The sequence below is a fragment of the Drosophila novamexicana genome, unplaced genomic scaffold, assembly GCF_003285875.2.
Source record: "Drosophila novamexicana strain 15010-1031.04,08,12 unplaced genomic scaffold, DnovRS2.1 tig00000008-arrow-pilon, whole genome shotgun sequence".
Lineage (NCBI taxonomy): Eukaryota > Metazoa > Arthropoda > Insecta > Diptera > Drosophilidae > Drosophila > Drosophila novamexicana.
Window position 1 is genome coordinate 6,506,485 of NW_020824765.1, and position 19,228 is coordinate 6,525,712.

The 19,228-nt window shown below is 38.5% G+C and overlaps 3 protein-coding genes across 15 annotated transcripts in view; 2 read left to right on the forward strand and 1 right to left on the reverse strand.

The window, feature by feature from the left end:
* The window catches only part of LOC115761853 (putative leucine-rich repeat-containing protein DDB_G0290503), a 29,972-nt gene extending 19,540 nt beyond the window's left edge, over positions 1 to 10,432 (reverse strand). For 3 of the 13 annotated variants that reach the window (XM_030708188.1, XM_030708981.1, XM_030707372.1), the window contains exons 1-9: positions 9,894 to 10,424; positions 7,470 to 7,626; positions 7,225 to 7,391; positions 6,686 to 6,721; positions 1,522 to 1,704; positions 1,256 to 1,399; positions 1,057 to 1,190; positions 815 to 995; positions 427 to 741 (exon numbers count right to left, since the gene is read on the reverse strand). In XM_030708188.1, coding sequence (XP_030564048.1) covers positions 427 to 741; positions 815 to 995; positions 1,057 to 1,190; positions 1,256 to 1,399; positions 1,522 to 1,704; positions 6,686 to 6,721; positions 7,225 to 7,391; positions 7,470 to 7,626; positions 9,894 to 10,098 — 1,522 coding nt within the window. In that variant the 5' untranslated portion in view covers positions 10,099 to 10,424. Of the gene's footprint in view, positions 1 to 426; positions 742 to 814; positions 996 to 1,056; positions 1,191 to 1,255; positions 1,400 to 1,521; positions 1,705 to 6,685; positions 6,722 to 7,224; positions 7,392 to 7,469; positions 7,627 to 9,893 lie in introns of all 13 variants that reach the window. The other 10 variants (XM_030704243.1, XM_030705041.1, XM_030709756.1 and 7 more) reach the window with 8 other exon arrangements.
* Positions 10,433 to 11,501: 1,069 nt separating this feature from the next.
* LOC115759426 (putative homeodomain transcription factor) lies at positions 11,502 to 16,775 on the forward strand. Its single transcript, XM_030700328.1, has 9 exons — positions 11,502 to 11,749; positions 13,057 to 13,124; positions 13,186 to 13,325; positions 13,395 to 13,887; positions 13,949 to 14,850; positions 15,031 to 15,209; positions 15,265 to 15,485; positions 15,548 to 15,677; positions 15,746 to 16,775. Exons 2-9 carry the CDS (start codon positions 13,099 to 13,101, stop codon positions 16,229 to 16,231), a joined length of 2,577 nt encoding a protein of 858 aa, XP_030556188.1. The 5' UTR covers positions 11,502 to 11,749; positions 13,057 to 13,098; the 3' UTR covers positions 16,232 to 16,775.
* Positions 16,776 to 17,033: 258 nt separating this feature from the next.
* On the forward strand, positions 17,034 to 19,205 carry LOC115762813 (probable methylcrotonoyl-CoA carboxylase beta chain, mitochondrial). The gene is made up of 4 exons (XM_030705174.1): positions 17,034 to 17,269; positions 17,334 to 17,587; positions 17,645 to 18,531; positions 18,588 to 19,205. Exons 1-4 carry the CDS (start codon positions 17,132 to 17,134, stop codon positions 19,061 to 19,063), a joined length of 1,755 nt encoding a protein of 584 aa, XP_030561034.1. The 5' UTR covers positions 17,034 to 17,131; the 3' UTR covers positions 19,064 to 19,205.
* The last annotated feature ends 23 nt before the right edge of the window (positions 19,206 to 19,228 follow it).

Consider the following 19,228-nt stretch of genomic DNA (forward strand, 5'->3'; position numbering starts at 1 on the left):
TTCTGGGAATCTAATGTTATCGATTGAAAAAGGAAAAACGCAATACAGGCCTTCTAAAGCTTTTAAGACCCTGACTACTGAAAAGCTCTCAACTTGCAACTGGCTTCATACTACGAAACGATTTAGATATTATATATATATAACTACCCGACATTGTGTTTGATCCTGAAATCAAGTAAGTTTGTCCGTTTTAGTTTTATGGATTAGTTGAAGCGCTTTTAAAATTAATTAATTCATAAGCACATCGAGCACGATTAACTGCCAGACACTCAGACACACCCCGGTTTTACAAATACAACATATAATATTTATATATAGTATATATAGACGATCTATACATTATCTACAGTTGAATTGGATATGTCCGGAACATTTTTTGTTTTTTTGGGAGGAAGTTTTGGGTTTTGTGGCCCAGAAATAACTTACAGAAGAGCACAGCAACGTGGGGCATTTTCTCAATGATCAAATCCAACATTTCATCGGTAATGTCTTCAATTTGATCGGAACTAGTTTGTTCTTCGAGCCATTTTAATAGCTTCTCCTCATCCTCCAGATTGCCTTCGTATATAGTTGGAATGCCTTTTTCAAAGTATATCAGTTTAGGAACTTTATTGATGCCATATTCAACGGCCTCCTCGGGATTGTCGATTTTCACGAAAGTAATGCCCAATGCGTCGCATTCGTCGTCAATGTTCTCAAGTTCTTCGAGCACCTTTTGGGATTTCTTGTCGTTGTTGTCGTCTGTAAAACAACAGATGAGCAAAATGCGCCTAGTCGTGTGGTAGGTAAATATTATTTCATATTTCATATTTACAGAACAGCACTGCAATGACGCGTCCTTCTTTAATCATTGTATCGAGCATTTCATCGGTGACATCCTCGATTTCATCACGTTCCAACTGTCCCAACAACCATTTCAGTATCTGTTCCTCATCCATGAGATCGCCATCGTAAACGTTTGGAATTTCTTTTTCAAAGTATACAATTGCCGGAATCTACAAATCATCATTATTGTATTTGAGTTTATTTTATTATTTTCTATTTGATGTCCCGTACCGAATCGATTCCGTAATCGGCTGCCGCCTTGGCATCGTCGATTTTCACAAACTGTATGCCATGCTTATCGCAGTCATCGTCGATTTGTTCTAGCTCTTCCAATACGGTCATCGAATCATCATTGCCATGATCATCTGTTGAGATGATGTGAGTTTGGAAAGGTTGTGCCATCGATAATTATCGATTCGAATATACATACAGAACAGCACAACCAAATTATCGATATTGCTTATGAGCGTCGATAACGTCTTGGTGGTGACATCCTCGATAACATCGTCCTCATCACCGGTCGATTTATTTTGCACCAACCACTCCAAGACATCCTCCTCGCGCTGCAGCTCACCTGCGGCACAGACACGGTTCGATAATAAAGTGTTTGTCTTTTTTGTATGAATTTTTAAATGTGTTTCGTGTGGACAAGTTGTGTGAGAACTGTGAAGATCAACGGGGTTTGGCATGCTGTACCTTCATAGATGATCGGAGTCTGATGGCGATAGTAGACCAATGCCGGCAGATTGCCCAGGTTGTATTCATCGGCCAATGCCTCGTCGTGTATTTTGACAAAACCGATGCCCAGTTGATCGGCCTCATCGTCGATATTCTCCAATTCTTGCAAGGCCTTGGCGCATTTGCGGCATTGCTGTTTATCTGATGAACGATGTGCAAAGATTAGATATAATTTACTGCAAATCAACTTCCTTCAAAGGTTGACATTAGACTTGGTTTTTTGTTTTTGGATTGCAGCACAATTAATGGTACATATATATTTTTAGTGTTCTTTGGCAAGGTCGTGCTAAAATTGCTTTGGTTGGGGGCTGTTTTTGGGAGGTTTAACACGCTGCGCTTTTCTTTTTTTTTTTGTGTGTTTTTTTTTCTTTTGGTATATAAGTATCGTAATTATCGCATCATTCTCGTGCGCAGCTGTAAGGTTAAGGTTAATAGAGTACAAAATAGATTTCACGTTAAGGTGCATGCAAGACAAGAATAGAATTGGAATAGCGTGAGCTCAGAGCAATTGGGAATCGTATTGGACCATTTGGCTGCCAGCAATGGTATTGAAAATCGCATTATCCAATCGAATCAAATCGTTTGTTTACAAAATCACAAAGAAGGAAAAATAATTTGTATCTTTTGTATACAACCTGTTGCAAAATGCATTCTGCATGTCTGCATTCCCCTGCAAACGGAAATGCATGCTGCGCAACAATCGAACCAGAACAGTTTGCTTATAAATAAAAGGGCACATTCAACAGAAAATAAAAAAAGAATTTCTCTTTAGGTCCTCTCCTAACTAACTATAAAAAAAGCTCGCTCTTTATTCTATTTCACTGGCGACATTTATCAATTTTGCTGTGAGTGTGTCTTTAGCAAGCTTTCCCTTTGGCTCTTGCTGCGTATACGTAATATTCTATAGCACAATTTTCAAATATTTATTTTACAAGTGTCTTGAAAGTTTTCGACAGCTTTTGCTTGCTTAGTTTATTTTAAATACTTATAATTATTTATATTTTATGACATTCGTAAACTTGTATATTGTTAAGAAATCTATATTATATAAAAAAATATTTATTATATTTCAGCTGACATCAATTGACTTCAAATTTAAGTTTGATATAAAATGTTTTGTCTATTTCATTTTTCTCTGTTTCAACCTTGTTTTGTTGTCCATAATTTCTTTTTAATTGTTATAAGTTAAGGCCCAACAAAAATTTTATTAAAATCATGACCTCTAGCGAAAATTCTGAACAATAATTTCAGGCGATAAATATTTTTCTATGGAGCAGCTATTTTAACCGGGCGAGTGGGTGTCGCCAAGGTGGCAAGGCCACAGACACACACACACAGGCATACACCCACACACTCACACACATATACACACACACACACACACACAGAGAGAATTTATGCATATATTACTGTGCAGCGCCAGTGACTAAACATGTTTATGTTTATAGTTTTGACAGGTTTCTCGGTAAACTTTTGCATTTAGTATGCAAAATGCATTAATGAATTTACCGCAGACTTGGGCAAATACTAAAAATAGTGCAAGTCAGTCGGCTGGCGCACACATTTGCACTATATAAAACTAAACTATATATATACATATATATACATATATATATTTATTATGTAAATTTGCATTTGGCTGCAACTAAAGAGCTGCCCATAATGACATCCATGCCGGCTCGTGTGTGCCAGCATCTTGATGTATTGCTGTATGCAAAAGCAATTAAAACTGCTGTCTGTCTGCAGTTGTAGGAAAAAAGATTTAAAAAAAAACTAGACAACAAATACAGTGTACTTTAAGATACCCTGCAACAGGCATACAAAAGTTTAACAAGCTTTGCCTAACTAGGTTTGTGTATTTCTATGAAAATGTTCTGGAGTGCTTAAAGTTAAATATATTAAAAAAAACATTACTATTGCTTAAATTGTTGTAAATTTAATTATTAATTCTAAACATGATACGTTTGAATATGGCCTGTTGGCCGTTGTTTGTGCTTTTAAGCAGTTTTTCAACTGAATTCATGTGTGAAAGAAAATCAATTAAATTACATTTAATTAATTTAAAATATTAAAGAAAATTGCAATTGCCTAAATTAATTTCTATTTTTAATTTTTAATTTTATTACATTGTTCGGATTTTATTGGACTTCTCTTGTGCAAAAAATCAATTAGATCGTAGCTAAAATGATTTTATGTTCGAAAAGCCTTTAAGCTCATGAATTTTTGCCATAAAATTATAAAACGTACAGTAAAAAAATTATTAATATTATTTTGCTATTTACTCAGGGTTTTTTTCATCTGTAAATCAAACAAATAATATTATTTGACAGTTTTTTATGAATTTAATTTCAGAGTATAACAAAAAATATTAATAATAATAAACATTTATAAATATATTTTGTTATATTTTAAAAATAAAATGAGTACTAAATATACATATATTTTTTAAATCTAACTCAATAAAAAAAAGTTAATAAATAAATTAGTAAATATTCATTTAATGCTTGTGTACATTTGGCTTACAGGGTATTAAAATAGATACCAACTATGAAAAAAAGAAAATCAAGAGCCAAACTCATGTGCGTTTGTCGATGCGCTTAGAAAATTTCGACAAAAGGCAGAACAATGGATGCAGAACAGAAGAAGGCAGAAATAAAATATGTTGTTCTTGTCTCACCTACATGCTGATCATCTATGCGAAGACCTTTGTGCGCTGTCTGCGCTTTATAAAAATACATGTACTATTGATGTGTACATACAGACAACGCGCACACACACACACACACATACAGATGGAGATGTGTGTGTGTGTGTGTGCGGCTATATATGCACGCGCGTATACAGTTAGTTGTTTGAAAATTGAGCAAAAATAACAGCAGCGAAAAATCATTTTGTTGGCCAACCAACTGCTTGAGTTTCTATTTATAGACCAAAAATTGTAGGTGGCTTCTGATGTGTTGAAAAATACAAAAAAAGAAAAAAAGCAGCGCAAAAAAAAGGAACAAAAACAAATAAATAAAACGGCAACACTTTGTTGTTGCGGCCGCCCTTGTTGCGCCCCCCCCCCCTGTGCCCCAGCCACACTTTAAAAAGCTAATACGTTTATGTTTTCTATGAAATTGTTCATTTCCTTTGTTCCATCAACCGCGGCCAATTTATTTCCAGCTATGTGCGCGCATGCCTATATAGGAAACTGATCTCTTCTGATATCTACAATAATTATATCACAAATATTATTTATTCTCGAGATCTGACTGCTGGACAGATTGACGGACATGCGTTTGTTTTAGAAATTTTGATTTATCTCGCTGTGTTTGTTGCCATTACATTTGATGTGTTTTTTCTATAACACTCGAGTTAGGGCTGGCTGCGGCCCCGCCGGGCCAAAAACATGGTCTGGCGCTGAGCCCAGACATGCATGTGTAAACGCTGCTGCTTCTTCTTTGTCTTCTTCTTCTTCTAGTTCTTCTTGTTGTTGGAGTCTTATTTTTATACGTATACGTAATATTTGGCTTTTTTTCTTTTAATTTTTTTTTTTTGTGTGTGCGCGGCGATAGCGCGTTTTGCCAATTTGTTTGCCAGTTACATTGTCATTATCTATCGCATGTCTATATAAAATCATATGCATGTTGTTTATAGAATCAAAAAATAATGAAGATAGATCAGTTAGCAATAATTAGATCAATGCAAATGGAAACATTTTACTAATACTGCTGTGTGTGGGCAATGTGATACTATCTATTCAATATATATATATATATATATGTATATTTAGACCTATTTTATAAGAACCAATTCGCAAGCTATATACGTCAAATACATAGAAAGTATAAATGATAATGATAGTTTAGTTAGCAATCAATAGATCAATTAAAATTTAATTGAACACATCTCATTAGTCCTTTTCCTTTAACTATCTATCTACGTCTAGTATACCATATATAATCAATAAATAATAAAGATAGATCAGTTTACAATAAACAGATCAATAAAAATTTATTTGAGCTCATTGTTTGAATCGAATTACTAATACTAATACTGTTATGTTATTTGTAGAATTTCAGACGTATATTTTATAGGAACCAAATGGCTAATATATAGAATCAAACAATTACAAAGTTAGATCAGCAATAAATAGATCAATTTAACACATCTCATATGTTTGCTTCCTTTTTCTTATGTGATACTGAATTCAGACCAATTTTTTAAGAACCAAATGGCAAACAATGTGAAGCAAATTGAATCTATAAAGCAGAGAAAATTAACTTTGCCACATCTGAAAAGTCACAATCGTAATCACTTTTTAGTATGAGATTTATATTATTCCTGAGCTTAAACTTGCATTTTCATGAGACTGTTCATTTTGCAACACTTTTACCCCTGAACCCCTAAGCCTTTAGGGTCCACAAGACTGCCTAAAAATATTATTAATCTATTTATAATATAAAATTAATATATACTAGGCATTTATAAACAATATACTATCTACTTAAAAGTCTTGCTTTCTTAAAATATATTTTAATTTAACTTTAACTTTAATTTATTTAAATATATACATATATATATATACACAATACTCTGAATTATAATGTCTTGAGTAGAGCTCTCTAATCTTTGCTGCCTTACAAAAAAAAAAGGTCGTAATCTTTTGAGAATAACATAAATGAATACTTCTTGAATATATTTATTGCTATATAAAGCTATAATCTACCCAAAGCTGGCTGATTCCAAACAATTAAATTCCAAAATTCCCGAGCTTTGCTCGTTTCGCTCCGAGGACATTGTGAGTATAACATTTAGGTTAAACAGGCTTTTCGAGGCGGGCAACAGTTATAAAGGTATATATACATATATATATGTATACAGGACGAAAATGTTATAAATATTTACATAAGTTGATACAGGGGCGTTACGTTACGTTACGGCATTGCCAAGGCTTTGTGCATATGTATGTGTAGTATACTGTTTGTGGGAAGAAAATCGTTTTAGAGGAAAATTACGATGAATTGGAAAAGTTGTGTTTAATCGAGTTTAAGTGGTTTTTTAATTGATTTAACTGGACAATTTGGATAGGGACTCACAAGTCAAGGACAACCCGTAATTAACATATGCACAAACTTACCCATTACCCTGGGTGGGCATGTTTCATGATCAGGACCTGTTTGTCGTTTGAATAGATACAACGCATACATATATATTGGCTTATGTAAATATATGCTTAGAAATGTCTGGGGCAACGATTATCGACAATCGCCCAGCCGTTATATATATAGGCAAATGATATATATAATCTTATATAGAGTTAATGTGCCGCCGTAATTGGGTTAGTAACAAGATAGTACAGTTTAGTTAATAGATATCTAAACAGACATATATATATTTGTGATGCTATATTTAAATATATATATATATGTACATAGCTAGGTAAAATTGTATTCAAGTTTTGTACCTAAGTTGTATGAATTTTAGTCACAAGAGAGCTTAACTGGATTTGTTCTTTAATTCAATTCAATGAAATTGCTTTTAACGCTAAAAACTGCAACTGCTTTAAAATATTCCACCAATAAGTGTAAATAAAATCATAGATAATAATAATTAAGATAGTAGAGCGAGAGATAGAGAGAGAGAGAGTCTTTAGAACAAAGAACAATTTGTACTCACAGAATAGGACGGCAACAAAATCGGTATCCTCGATAATCTTTAGCAATATCTTGGCGTTTACCTCCTCGATGCGATCGGGCAGATCCATGGCCTCGAGCGAGGTGAGAAAATCGAGCACGCCCTCCTCATCCATGAGATCACCATCATAGATGATGGGCTCCTTTTCCCTAATGGTTTTATATATGGAGTCATTCGCTTGAATTGTGAAGTTGTTTTTGTTTGTTGTTGTTGTTGCATTTGTTTACCTGAAATAGGTGAGCGCCGGGAAGGTCTTGATGCCATATTGTTTGGCTAGTCGTTTGTCGTTAATTTTCACAAAGTCCACACCAAATGAATCGGTGTCATCGTCGATTTTTTCGAGCTCCGCTAAAACCTTATCACAGGTCACACAGCTACGCGCATCTGCAAGCAATTAAACAAATTTTTGATCATAATACACAAAGCGATTATTTTTGTCAAAGATTTCTCAGAAATCTTATAAAGATACCAACATGAATTGACGGCTAGCAACTGTCGCGTGTGACGCCAAATGCCGCAGCGATTATTCATGGCGGTACAGGATGCATCATCGGTAATGCAACTACCCCACCGCCGCCCCAACCCCCTTCCCCTCTCCCCCTTCCGCCCTGTTAACCATCATATATAGAGAGCAAGAACCGCAAATGGCATTATGGGCCCAGGCTAGTGAATGAAATGACAGCAGCAGCAGAGATTCTGCATTGGTTTCTATATTGTATGTGGTTTGCATGGCAGATATTTATATATATATATGGTATATATGGTGCATATGTTATATATATGGTTAGCTATTAATGTGTGTGCACAACTGCCAACCGCATTTTGCTAAATTAATTCATAAAAATTGATGCAGCCACTATTAGGGAAATGAATTGCCCCACACAACAAGCTCTATCCACGTGTGTGTGTGCGAGTGTGTGTGTGTGTGTGTGTGTTGGCGGCATCGGTTTTGGGTGGTTGCACGCCCCTACATTATACAATTTATAAGATGTGCAACAGTGCATCTATTCAAAAATATATAATATCATATATTTGGGTTTTTGCCCCATTTAAAAGTAAATTTTATTTCCGATTTGCGGCAGTTAAAGGCGGTTTGCGCCAGTTTAATCTATTTATTTGCATAAATACTTGAACTTCATTTGTTTAGTTTATATATGTTTTTGCGAATGGGAAAAAAACACTTTAGCGTCCGGCAGTCTGTTGCTCGATTTTATGGTTTTTTATGCGCGTCAAATACATGGAACAGATGCTGCGCCCATATTACGTATACGCAATATTTGATTTGGCTTTAATTGATTTAGTTTGTTGCTGTGTTTGGTTTTCCTTACAGTTTGCATGGATATACATATATGTTAGCTGTTAGCAATATTTTCACAACGCATTGCAATAACATTAATAGCATTTACTTGAAACAATAAACAAATTTTGTTGACTGCAAATTTGTATGGCCAATTGCATTGCCAATTTCAATGTGCTGCCATTTGCGTAGGCTATTCTTCACCCAGGCTCATCTAGAATTAATATACTTTTTACTTTTACTTGATTTATTTGCATTCACAATTTCAGTGTCAACAAGCAAAACATTTTGGAAAATTCACAATCATTGCGGACCAGTCAATGCTAAACAAAAATATATTTTCGTACATTAACTAATGCATTTGGCTAAATCTAAAATAATTTCAAGTTGATTTTTAATTAACTTGCGACATTGATAGACAATTTTTGCTCATTCGATTATAAATACATATAAATATGCGAGCCATATGAAAATGTTCCCTTGAGCGTAACAATATCCACAGTCCGAAGGTGATTAACGTTTGGAAAGCGTATTTAACATGTTTTTGGGCAGCTATTTTTAAGCTGATAAATTATAGGCATGCGGCGATTTGTTTATGCGGATTTAGCGCTCAATTTTTATATTTTTATAAGCTAACAAATTATTCAATAAAAATTTCACTGGCAAGAAAGTAAACTTTGCAATGCAATAAATTGAGGCCATTTTTTAATATAGCAAAAAAAAAACGATCTATATAGCTGGAGGGGTCTTGGCATTGATTAGCTCATTTACTGGCCAATATTTTCGTGGCATGCCTTGACTGCCAAACTGTTTGCGCCAAATCTAGAGAAGAAGCAAGAAAAACTACTCTGGCGACACACACTGTGAGATACATATTGCAGAAAGCACTAAAATAAGAAGAACAACAACGCACGGAGACGACGGCAATTTCTCACAGCCAAAGCGATTGCTGCTCATAAACAGAACGCAAAGATACCACTAGGGGGAAAAATAGAAACAAAAAAAAAAGCAAAGAAAAAAAAACGAACAGAGACTACTAGCAACAAAAAAAAAAAAAATAGAAAAGGAAAAAAAAAAAAACTAAACCGAATGAAAATCTCAAGACATTTCGTACAACGAAATTTTTCACATATTTTCACTTGTATGCGAATTTTTAGAATTTTCACTAGAGAAAATTTATATAATATGGCTTCTGTTACTATTTCGAGTCGCACGGCCATCGTGCGTTCAAGAAGATTAAATCGAATGCTAACGCAGCGTCCGGATCTCAAATCTCCTCGCCCATTACTAGGCAACTACAACAATATTGGGTGTGCGTGTGTGTGTGCGTGTGTGTGTGTGTGTGTGTACTTACACCAGAAGACGGCAACGTAATCCTTGTCGGCCAAAAGCTTCTCCAACTGCTTGGCATTGACCTCCTCGATGACGGCCTCTGGCTCAAGCGGCGCCGTCGCTGGCTGCGATCCTTTCTTGTTAGCGCAATTCACATATCCGGGAAAACTCAGTGCCAGTAATGTACACACGAGCAATGTCAGAGTTTTTAATCGCGTGAAAGTCATCTTTCGATTTCCTTCAATACGGTTCTAATCAATTACTTTGGCCTGGCCGTTGCGATTAATTTTTGTATTTAACAATTATCTTTAAGCTCTTAACTCAAACATGCGTGCGTGTATGTATTTGAAATGATATTATTATAAATATATTGATTTGATTGAAAAGTTAGCAAAAATTCGTCGTTTATTAGCGTTGTCGTTATTTAGAAATTATAATTTGATTTTTTTTTTTTTTTGAAAATAAAGGCACTATTTTTAGTTGAAAATCTTATTTCTTTTGCGTACACTAATACATATACTTTGTGCGCATATATATACAGGCAAAAATATATATAGGTTATATATGAGAAAATTAGATTATATATAAATATATATATACATATGTATATATGTATATATATTTCTATTAATTGAATGTTTTCCGCGGACTGTACTCTTTTTAGTTTTTCAATTTTGTTCCACTCCGTGCAGAGGTCCGCTCGCAACTGAAAGTCTTTTGGTGAACATTCTATGCCAATCAAGAGGCCTAGTCAAGCTTTAGGGATCTTATATTTCGGGCATTTTAGCTTTTTGCCATAGCTTTCGGAATGAGCGATAGAGCGCCAAATGGACCGCTGCATGATCGCGGTAAAAGTGTGGTGAAATTTGGGAAAACGAGCGAGAATTGTTCACTTCATCTGCTTTACGTTGCAATTCTTTGTTTATGCATCTCGACAACTAAATATATATAGAGACGCTCGGTGGTCTTACGAAACTTCCTGTAAAAACAAAACTGGCAAAGTACCTATGTATGTTGCCTGTACTGTATATACAACAAGAAGGAAAGTATAAAAAGCAATTGTGAAATGCGTAAATGTATTTAAATCACAACAGCTGCGCGCACATGGCCGCTCATGTGAAGCAAAACAAAATCATAATTTTTGATTTATAAATGCAAATGATGAGTTCAATATAATTCTTAGCTAAGATTTATTGCAACTGCAAAAGCAATGTACGTCAAAGCAAAATAGATAGATAAATCAAATGTTATCACAGAAAAAAGTACAATAGAAAGTGAGGTTAAGTGATTTTAAAAGGCGTTTTTAATAACGGTTATGTGTAACGAACAATATTTTAATTATAAGTAATAAATGTCTGATTTTATTTGTTTTCAATACTCTTATAGCTACTAGTTATAACATTTATTATATCTTGTAAAAATCGTCTCAAATTTCTTGTTTGAAGCGTTTTTGCTTGTCAAGTAAAAATAACTGCCAAATAATTTTTAAATTGCAATTATCGATACCAGCGCAGAATCGTTAATTTGAAAAGTCGATATACAGCTATCGATACTGTTTGGTGAGCGTGTATGTAGACAATGTGATATATTTTCGCTTTCAATATTCGGTCACACTGCACACATATCTCCTAAATATTGTTAGAGGAAGACGTCTCGTCGTAGAGCTCTATTCCGTCAATTAATAGTTTCGGCCGCAAATGCAAGTGCAAATCACCAACTACCAAACGTTGGTATGCGTAGTGCATGCTAAATTTATAGTAAAAACAATAAGTGTCTCAGCGCGTTAAGAAAAAACGAAAGGAACACTCCAACCAGTCTAAAGATAACGCGCGTCTGTTGGAACCGTATAAAAATCGATTCGAATTTGTTAAATTTCAGGTAAAGTGCAAATCGATGAATGCAAAGTGCATTGATTTTACGTGTTTTACATATATTTCGAAAAAAAACTGTCCAAATGTGCACATATAAATGGTTCACCTTGAACTCGAAGGCATTGCAGAGACGCCCCAGCCACAGACAGCCGCGCATACCAAAGCAATAAATACCAAAACAAATTATCTTCTTTTTTTTGTTGCGATTTCTTCGATTTGCAGTCCATTGCTGTTTTGTATGTGCATAAAAACATATTTGTTGACTAGCGCAGAATATTGACATTGATAAGCGCAGCTATTCTTCGGCTGTAAGCTTTTTATTGCATTTCAATGTGAAGGTGAAAGTTATCAGCTGCTTGCAACGCTTTGGCAAATGTAATTTTGTTATTGTTTTGCACCTGGCCATGGCAACATTTGTATACTCTATCTTTTTGGCTAATGATGCCTAATGAGTGTATTCAAATAATGCGTGTGTGTGTATTCGAATGAGTGGCCAAATCCGACAGCGCTGTCAAAAGTTAGGCAGAATTCGTGAATTTTTATAGGGTATATGGTATTATAATCTGGTCCCCCAGTTCGTAGCACATTATATAATATGTATATGTAGATGTAGATGCATGTGTAGATGTATATGTATATATATTTTTGAACCGAGTCGATATACTCAGCAATTAGAATCCTTAGTATGCTCCACCGTGTAGCCATAATCTTATTAGCATCGAAATAATATATCATATAGCTGTTATAGAAACAATAATTGTTATGATAAAGTGTCCCAAATATATCCCACAGCAGCTTTATGCCCGCAAGTGTATTGAATGTTCGCCCAGAACTTTGCTTTCTTGTTTGTTTATAATCATATCCGGCACCAGTTGTTTATATCATTATACTTACATTGTTGCAATTCAATTGCAAGGGTATTTGATATTTGAAGCACAAGCAAATGTTTTATTTTTATAAGAAATGCCCAGGGCCTTTATCAGAAGCCTGCCACCAAAGCCATTTATCATTAAATGCAGAAATTTAAAGATATCATTTACTTCTTGTTAAGTAGAACGTGTGCTTAAGCCCGGCTTGTTTACTTAGAAACCCGTTTCAAATATAAACATAGCTGCAGCTGTTTAAAATCGTTAGTTTATTGAACAAAATAAAGTTTTATTATAGAAAAAATACCCTACATGGCTTTATAAGGGAAACTGTAGGAAAAACCCGCTCATTGTTCAGTCAGAATTCAATTGTTGAGCCAGCAAGAGCTGCTGGTACAACTAATTTATCAAGAATTGAATTAAAATCTTTATCTTGCTCAATTTGCAGCAGGGCGCATGACAATTTAGCGGCTTGTATGTCATTATTACTATGAAATTGGATGAAATTGTCGCATGGTAAGCAATTGCATCACATCAATTTGACACACTTTTGATGAACTAATGTTTTTGTTTGTAGGTACCAGAAACGAATCGGCACCTATGATAAACAAGAATGGGAGAAAACAGTCGAGCAGCGCATTTTGGATGGCTTCAATAGCATCAATTTGAAGAACACCAAACTCAAGACAGAACTCATCGATGTAGATCTGGTGCGAGGTGCGTTAGCCTATGCAATACCCTGTAAAGCATTGATTCATGTTATTAATTCTTTATTGTTTTAAACAGGCTCCACATTTCCCAAAGCAAAACCAAAACAAACTCTGCTCACTGTCATACGTTTGGCTATTCTGCGCTACCTTTTGCTGCCCCTCTACGCACAATGGTGGGTCAAGCAGACGACTCCCAATGCCTTTGGCTTTATACTCTGCCTGTACGTCACACAACTGATCAATTGGGCCATATACATCATGCACAGCAATCGCCTGGCGCCGCTGGTCTACGATCGGGAAACAAATACAACTGTTGTCGATGATGTGGCCACGGCTGCCGTCGATGATAAGCAGCATTCGGAGGAGAGTGCCGATCTGCTTAGTGCGCTGCTAATACCCTGTGCGCTGAGCTTGTTGATTAGTTTAATACACTCGCAGATTGTGGCAACAAATACGTCGCCGAGCGGCAGCAACAAGAACAAATTGCGTCGCTTTTCCATGTGCGCTTTTGGCGAGAAACAGAATGCGCCCAGAGAGCAGCGATTGCGGCGACGCAAAAAGTTTGTTCGGCAAGTAGAGCATATAACTAACTATAATCGCACCCTAACTAATGATAAATTTGTTACACAGCCTGCGCCAAGCCGAAACGGATATTTCTCAGCCCAGCAGCAATCATTCATTGAGCGCGCGACGGAGCAAACTGACTCCCCTGAACACCGAAGCCAACTCAGAGTTAATGCCCTGCAATTGCAGCCCTTTGCCCAGCGAGGAGACCTTCCCAACCACAACTGCCATAACCATACATCATCATCAAGCGGCTGCAGCGGATAGCACAACGGTCAGCGAGCCGCTGTACGATCTCAGACAGGTGGCAAATGCTGCACCTGACAGTCCGCATAAAAAGCGCAATGTCAATTGGCATACGCCCATCCAAATCTATGCCACATTCGATCAGAACGAGCTGCCCTCGTCCAGTATTGAGCTGAGCAACGGACCAGCGTCGAGTGGCGCATGCTTGGATCCCAACTACAGAGCACGTCGCAGTATTGGCGAAGACGATGGCTTCGAGAGCCTGAACAATAAAAGCTCCAGTGGCGAGGATAACAATCATTCTCCCAATGTTACCAATGTTGGTAGTGCCAGCACCACAACCACTGTCATCTCACCGCCCCCTACACATCTGCGCCTGCGCCTAAATGTGGGCGGCAGCAACCAGACCAACGGCGGCGGAAGCACCAATGCGCCGTCAACTGAAAAAATTACACATGAATCCACGAGCAGCTGTGCAGAGTCCGATGAATGTGACGATGCGGATATTATATCCAGTCCCGCATCGGCTGGCACACAAGAATGCAATACATCAGCCACCGATTGGCTGGGCGTGACCACCAACAGTGAGGATTGCAGCTATACATCCGAGTTGGATCAATCGGATGGCGGCTATAAGCATCAGCCATGCAGCGACGAGGAGATCCCCGACCTGGACATAACACCCACAACCATACTCAATCCGCACAGCAGCATGGATCGCAGTAAGTTGTGTCCCAATTGAATGACTGATTGATTGTACAGTAAAACCGAAAATACATGAATGACCCAGTTCAATTTATTTTTGGTCAAACTGAAATTATTTTTATAAAATTAATTAAAATACCATTATTATCTGCTAGATTGATTTATTTGAATTTCTTATCGCCATCTCTTCACCCCAGTTAGCTGCACCATTTGGGATCAACGCGATGCGAAAAAGGCGCAAATGTCTGTGCTGGAGATAGCCTCCTGTATTATTGAGCGCGTCGATTCGCTGGGCGTGACCAATGATTACATCTACATAGGCGTCTTTTTCTCATTCCTACTGACGCTGATACCCACGTTCTGTCGGCTATGCGAGGTACGTGCTGGGCATGGTAAAGCGTCTTCGTGCTTAATTAAACCTGTACTTGCAGATCACAATTGATGCGGATAAGGCCAGCGAGATAAGCTATTTCTATATGCCGCAGCTGTTGTGGGAGAAGTCATCGTCCTCGTTTTTTACACTCTTGGGCTTTGCGTTTGGCGAGGCGCAATGGGAGCGAACCGTGTTGGCGTTGGGCTTTGTGCAGCGCCTGTGCCTGACACTTATATTGTTTATGATATTTGCTGTGGCGGAGCGCACCTTTAAGCAGCGGTAAACTGAAGCGTTATTTATATAATTATCGCACGTTTTCACATACACTCGTTTTTTTGTAGTTTTTTGTATGCCAAGCTATTTTCACATCTGACTTCCTCACGTCGCGCCCGCAAGTCGAATCTGCCCCACTTTCGGCTCAACAAGGTGCGCAACATCAAGACCTGGCTGAGCGTGCGCTCCTACTTAAAGGTAGACCCATATTGCACACCTTGAACCGAATCATATCTTAACTAAATACGAACTTGAATGTCCTACAGAAACGGGGTCCGCAGCGTTCGGTGGATATCATTGTATCGGCCGCATTTATAGTCACCCTGCTGCTGCTGGCCTTTCTCAGCGTTGAGTGGCTCAAGGATTCGGTGAATTTGCACACACATTTGACACTGGAGGCGCTCATTTGGTCCATTACCATTGGCATCTATTTGCTGCGCTTCATGACCCTCGGTCAGAAGATACAGCATAAATATCGAAGCGTATCGGTGCTGATCACCGAGCAAATCAATTTGTATTTGCAAATCGAACAAAAACCTAAGAAGAAGGAGGAATTAATGGTCTCAAATAGTGTGCTAAAATTGGCCGCTGATCTATTAAAGGAGCTCGAAACGCCATTCAAGATCTCAGGCCTCAGTGCCAATCCATATCTTTTCACAACCATCAAGGTGGTCATCCTATCGGCGCTATCGGGCGTGCTAAGCGAGGTGCTGGGCTTTAAATTGAAGCTACACAAAATTAAAATTAAGTAAGCCAAAAAAAAAAAAAAACAATAGTAATCCAATAAAAATATCACACACGGAAGTACAGAATAGAGCGGATGCGACGGCCCGGGCGTATGTTATATTTTTGTAGTACAATTTTTTGGAAAAAATCTACAATATCTAAATTAACTACATATAGATTATATATACACACATACATTATATTTTAAAGAAAACATTTTCAATAGCTAATAAATTAAGTAAGCGAATGTTTATGTTTTGTCATGTGATTGTTTAGCAGCGTTAACTACTTAACTTATTATTATATTACAACTATTAGTGGTGTTTTAACAGATATCCTATTTATATATATATATATGTTAACATGAACGTATCTGATAGACATTAGAGCGCCGTGCACAATCACGTTTAACATGTTCGCAGAACCTTTTAGCATAGCAACTTATCTATACCTATATATACCATCTATTAATGAAATATTAATGAATGTATGTCGTTTTCCTAATTGTTGTATGAGAAAAATGCGTTATCACAAGTTCAATTCAAAAATTAATAACTAAAATAGTGCGTTGCAGCTAATAAAATTTACCAAAGTCCAAAAAGTTCTTGTGTGAAAAACTATTTATTAACAGCTCATGTAAATATGATGTGGAAGAGTATTAAAGTATTCCCTTTTGCTTATATACTTTTGCTCGTCTGATTAGCTTATCAAATTTAAGCAATTCACTAGCTTGAGCATTTTAACAACAGATGGCGCTGCTCGCACTTTGACAGCTGATCGTGTTCGGGAGTGTGACCAGAGCTTGCACACACACGCCGCCACACCTGACGTAACAGCGCTTTGCCATTTTCTCTGATCTTTAAACTCGACAAATTCCACTTATTTATTGCATTTAAAAAAAATAAACCTCTCCACCGCCATAAACAATGCTGAAGCTCCCGTTGACTCAAATGCTGCGGCATTCCATGGCCAACCAGCTGTTGCGCAGCCAAACGCGTCTATTGCACCTGGGCGAGGCGAATGTGCTGAGCAGCGACATTGATAAGCAATCGGCCGTGTACAAGGTATAAACAGGTGTTTTATTTATGCAGAACTAGCTACATATACTCTACACTCTATATTCGACAGGATAATGCCAACGAGATGAGCAAGCTGGTCGCACAGTTGCGTCAGCTGACCAGCCAGGTGTTAACAGGTGGCGGCGCCAAGGCCATCGAGCGTCACACATCGCGCGGCAAGCTGCTGGCACGCGAGCGCATCAACCTGCTGCTGGACAAGGGCTCACCCTTCCTGGAGCTTAGCACGCTCGCTGGGCATGAGCTCTACGGCGATGAGCTGGTCAATTCGGGCGGCATTGTCACCGGCGTGGGACGTGTGTGCGGGTTAGTCTCCAATATCCACACTTTCACAATTGTTTAATTAGCTTCTCATGCTGACAGCACCGAGTGCGTTGTGGTGGCCAATGATGCGACGGTCAAGGGCGGCAGCTATTATCCTATCACCGTAAAGAAGCATTTGCGAGCACAGGAAATTGCCCAGGAGAATCGCTTGCCCTGCATTTATCTGGTCGACTCCGGCGGTGCAAATTTGCCGCGCCAGGCGGAGGTGTTTCCCGACAAGCTGCACTTCGGTCGCATTTTCTACAATCAGGCGAACATGTCGGCGCAGGGCATACCACAGATTGCCGTTGTCATGGGCAGCTGCACAGCCGGCGGCGCCTATGTGCCTGCGATGGCCGATGAGAGCATCATTGTGAAGCGCCAGGGCACCATCTTTTTGGCCGGACCGCCGCTGGTCAAGGCGGCAACAGGCGAGGAGGTGTCTGCCGAGGATTTGGGTGGTGCCGATCTGCATTGCAAGACCTCCGGCGTAACGGATCATTACGCGGTGGATGATGAGCATGCGTTGTACCTGGCCCGCCAGATAGTCAGCAATTTGAATCTGGATGCAACTAATGCGTACAACGACCAGCTTCAGCACTCCAGCCAGCAAAACTTTCGTGTGGCCACGCCGGCTACTGCGGGCGCTGTGGAGGAGCCGCTCTACGACCCCAGCGAACTTTATGGCATTGTCGGTCCCAATCTGACCAAGAGCTTCGATGTGCGCGATGTGATTGCACGCATTGTCGATGGCAGCCGCTTCACGGAGTTCAAGAAACTCTACGGCGAGACATTGGTCTGTGGCTTTGCCAAGCTCTATGGCCGCACCGTCGGCATTGTGGGCAACAATGGTGTGCTCTTTTCGGAGAGTGCACTGAAGGGCGCACATTTCATACAGCTGTGCGCGCAGCGAAAAATACCGCTTGTCTTCCTGCAAAATATAACGGGTGAGTTGTTTCATCTAAATCGGGATCTTTTAGCAGCATGATTTGTTCCCCTACAGGCTTCATGGTGGGACGCGATGCAGAGGCCAACGGCATTGCCAAGAATGGCGCCAAAATGGTCACAGCCGTGGCCTGTGCCAATGTACCCAAATTTACGGTTATTATTGGCGGATCCTATGGAGCTGGCAATTATGGCATGTGTGGACGCGCCTATTCGCCGAGGTTCCTCTACATGTGGCCCAATTCGCGCATCTCTGTTATGGGCGGCGCCCAGGCAGCTAATGTGTTGGCCCAGATCACAGAGGATCAGCGAAAACGGGCTGGCAAGGATTTCAGCGAGGCGGAGGCGCAGAAAATTAAAACGCCCATTGTGGAAATGTTTGAACGCGAGGGTTCGCCCTACTACAGCACGGCACGTTTGTGGGATGATGGCATCATTGATCCGGCGAATACCCGACAAGTGTTGGGCCTTAGCCTAAAGGCAGCTCTTAATAACGCCGGACATGACACAAAGTTTGGCGTTTTCCGCATGTAGAAAAAACATGATATCAAGCTATGAAGGGAGAATTTGTGCATTTGTGGCCATTTAATGTTCAAAATTGTTGTAACTGTTGCATTTATTAGTGTTAAGTGAAATGTTTTCCTTGTAAATTTGTCATATTTTATATAAAAAAAAAAAAAAACAAGGGCATGGCCCAAG

What these genes read in the sequence shown, in the direction of transcription:
- LOC115759426 (XM_030700328.1), top strand. Translation starts at nt 13,099, where the DNA reads ATGAAATTGGATGAAATTGTCGCATG. An exon ending in TTGGATGAAATTGTCGCATG is followed by an intron (nt 13,125 to 13,185) that starts GTAAGCAATTGC and finishes TTTTGTTTGTAG; the next exon opens with GTACCAGAAACGAATCGGCA. An exon ending in CGACGCAAAAAGTTTGTTCG is followed by an intron (nt 13,888 to 13,948) that starts GCAAGTAGAGCA and finishes TTTGTTACACAG; the next exon opens with CCTGCGCCAAGCCGAAACGG.
- LOC115762813 (XM_030705174.1), top strand. Translation starts at nt 17,132, where the DNA reads ATGCTGAAGCTCCCGTTGACTCAAATGCTGCGGCATTCCATGGCCAAC. An exon ending in AGCAATCGGCCGTGTACAAG is followed by an intron (nt 17,270 to 17,333) that starts GTATAAACAGGT and finishes TATATTCGACAG; the next exon opens with GATAATGCCAACGAGATGAG. An exon ending in GGCGTGGGACGTGTGTGCGG is followed by an intron (nt 17,588 to 17,644) that starts GTTAGTCTCCAA and finishes TCATGCTGACAG; the next exon opens with CACCGAGTGCGTTGTGGTGG.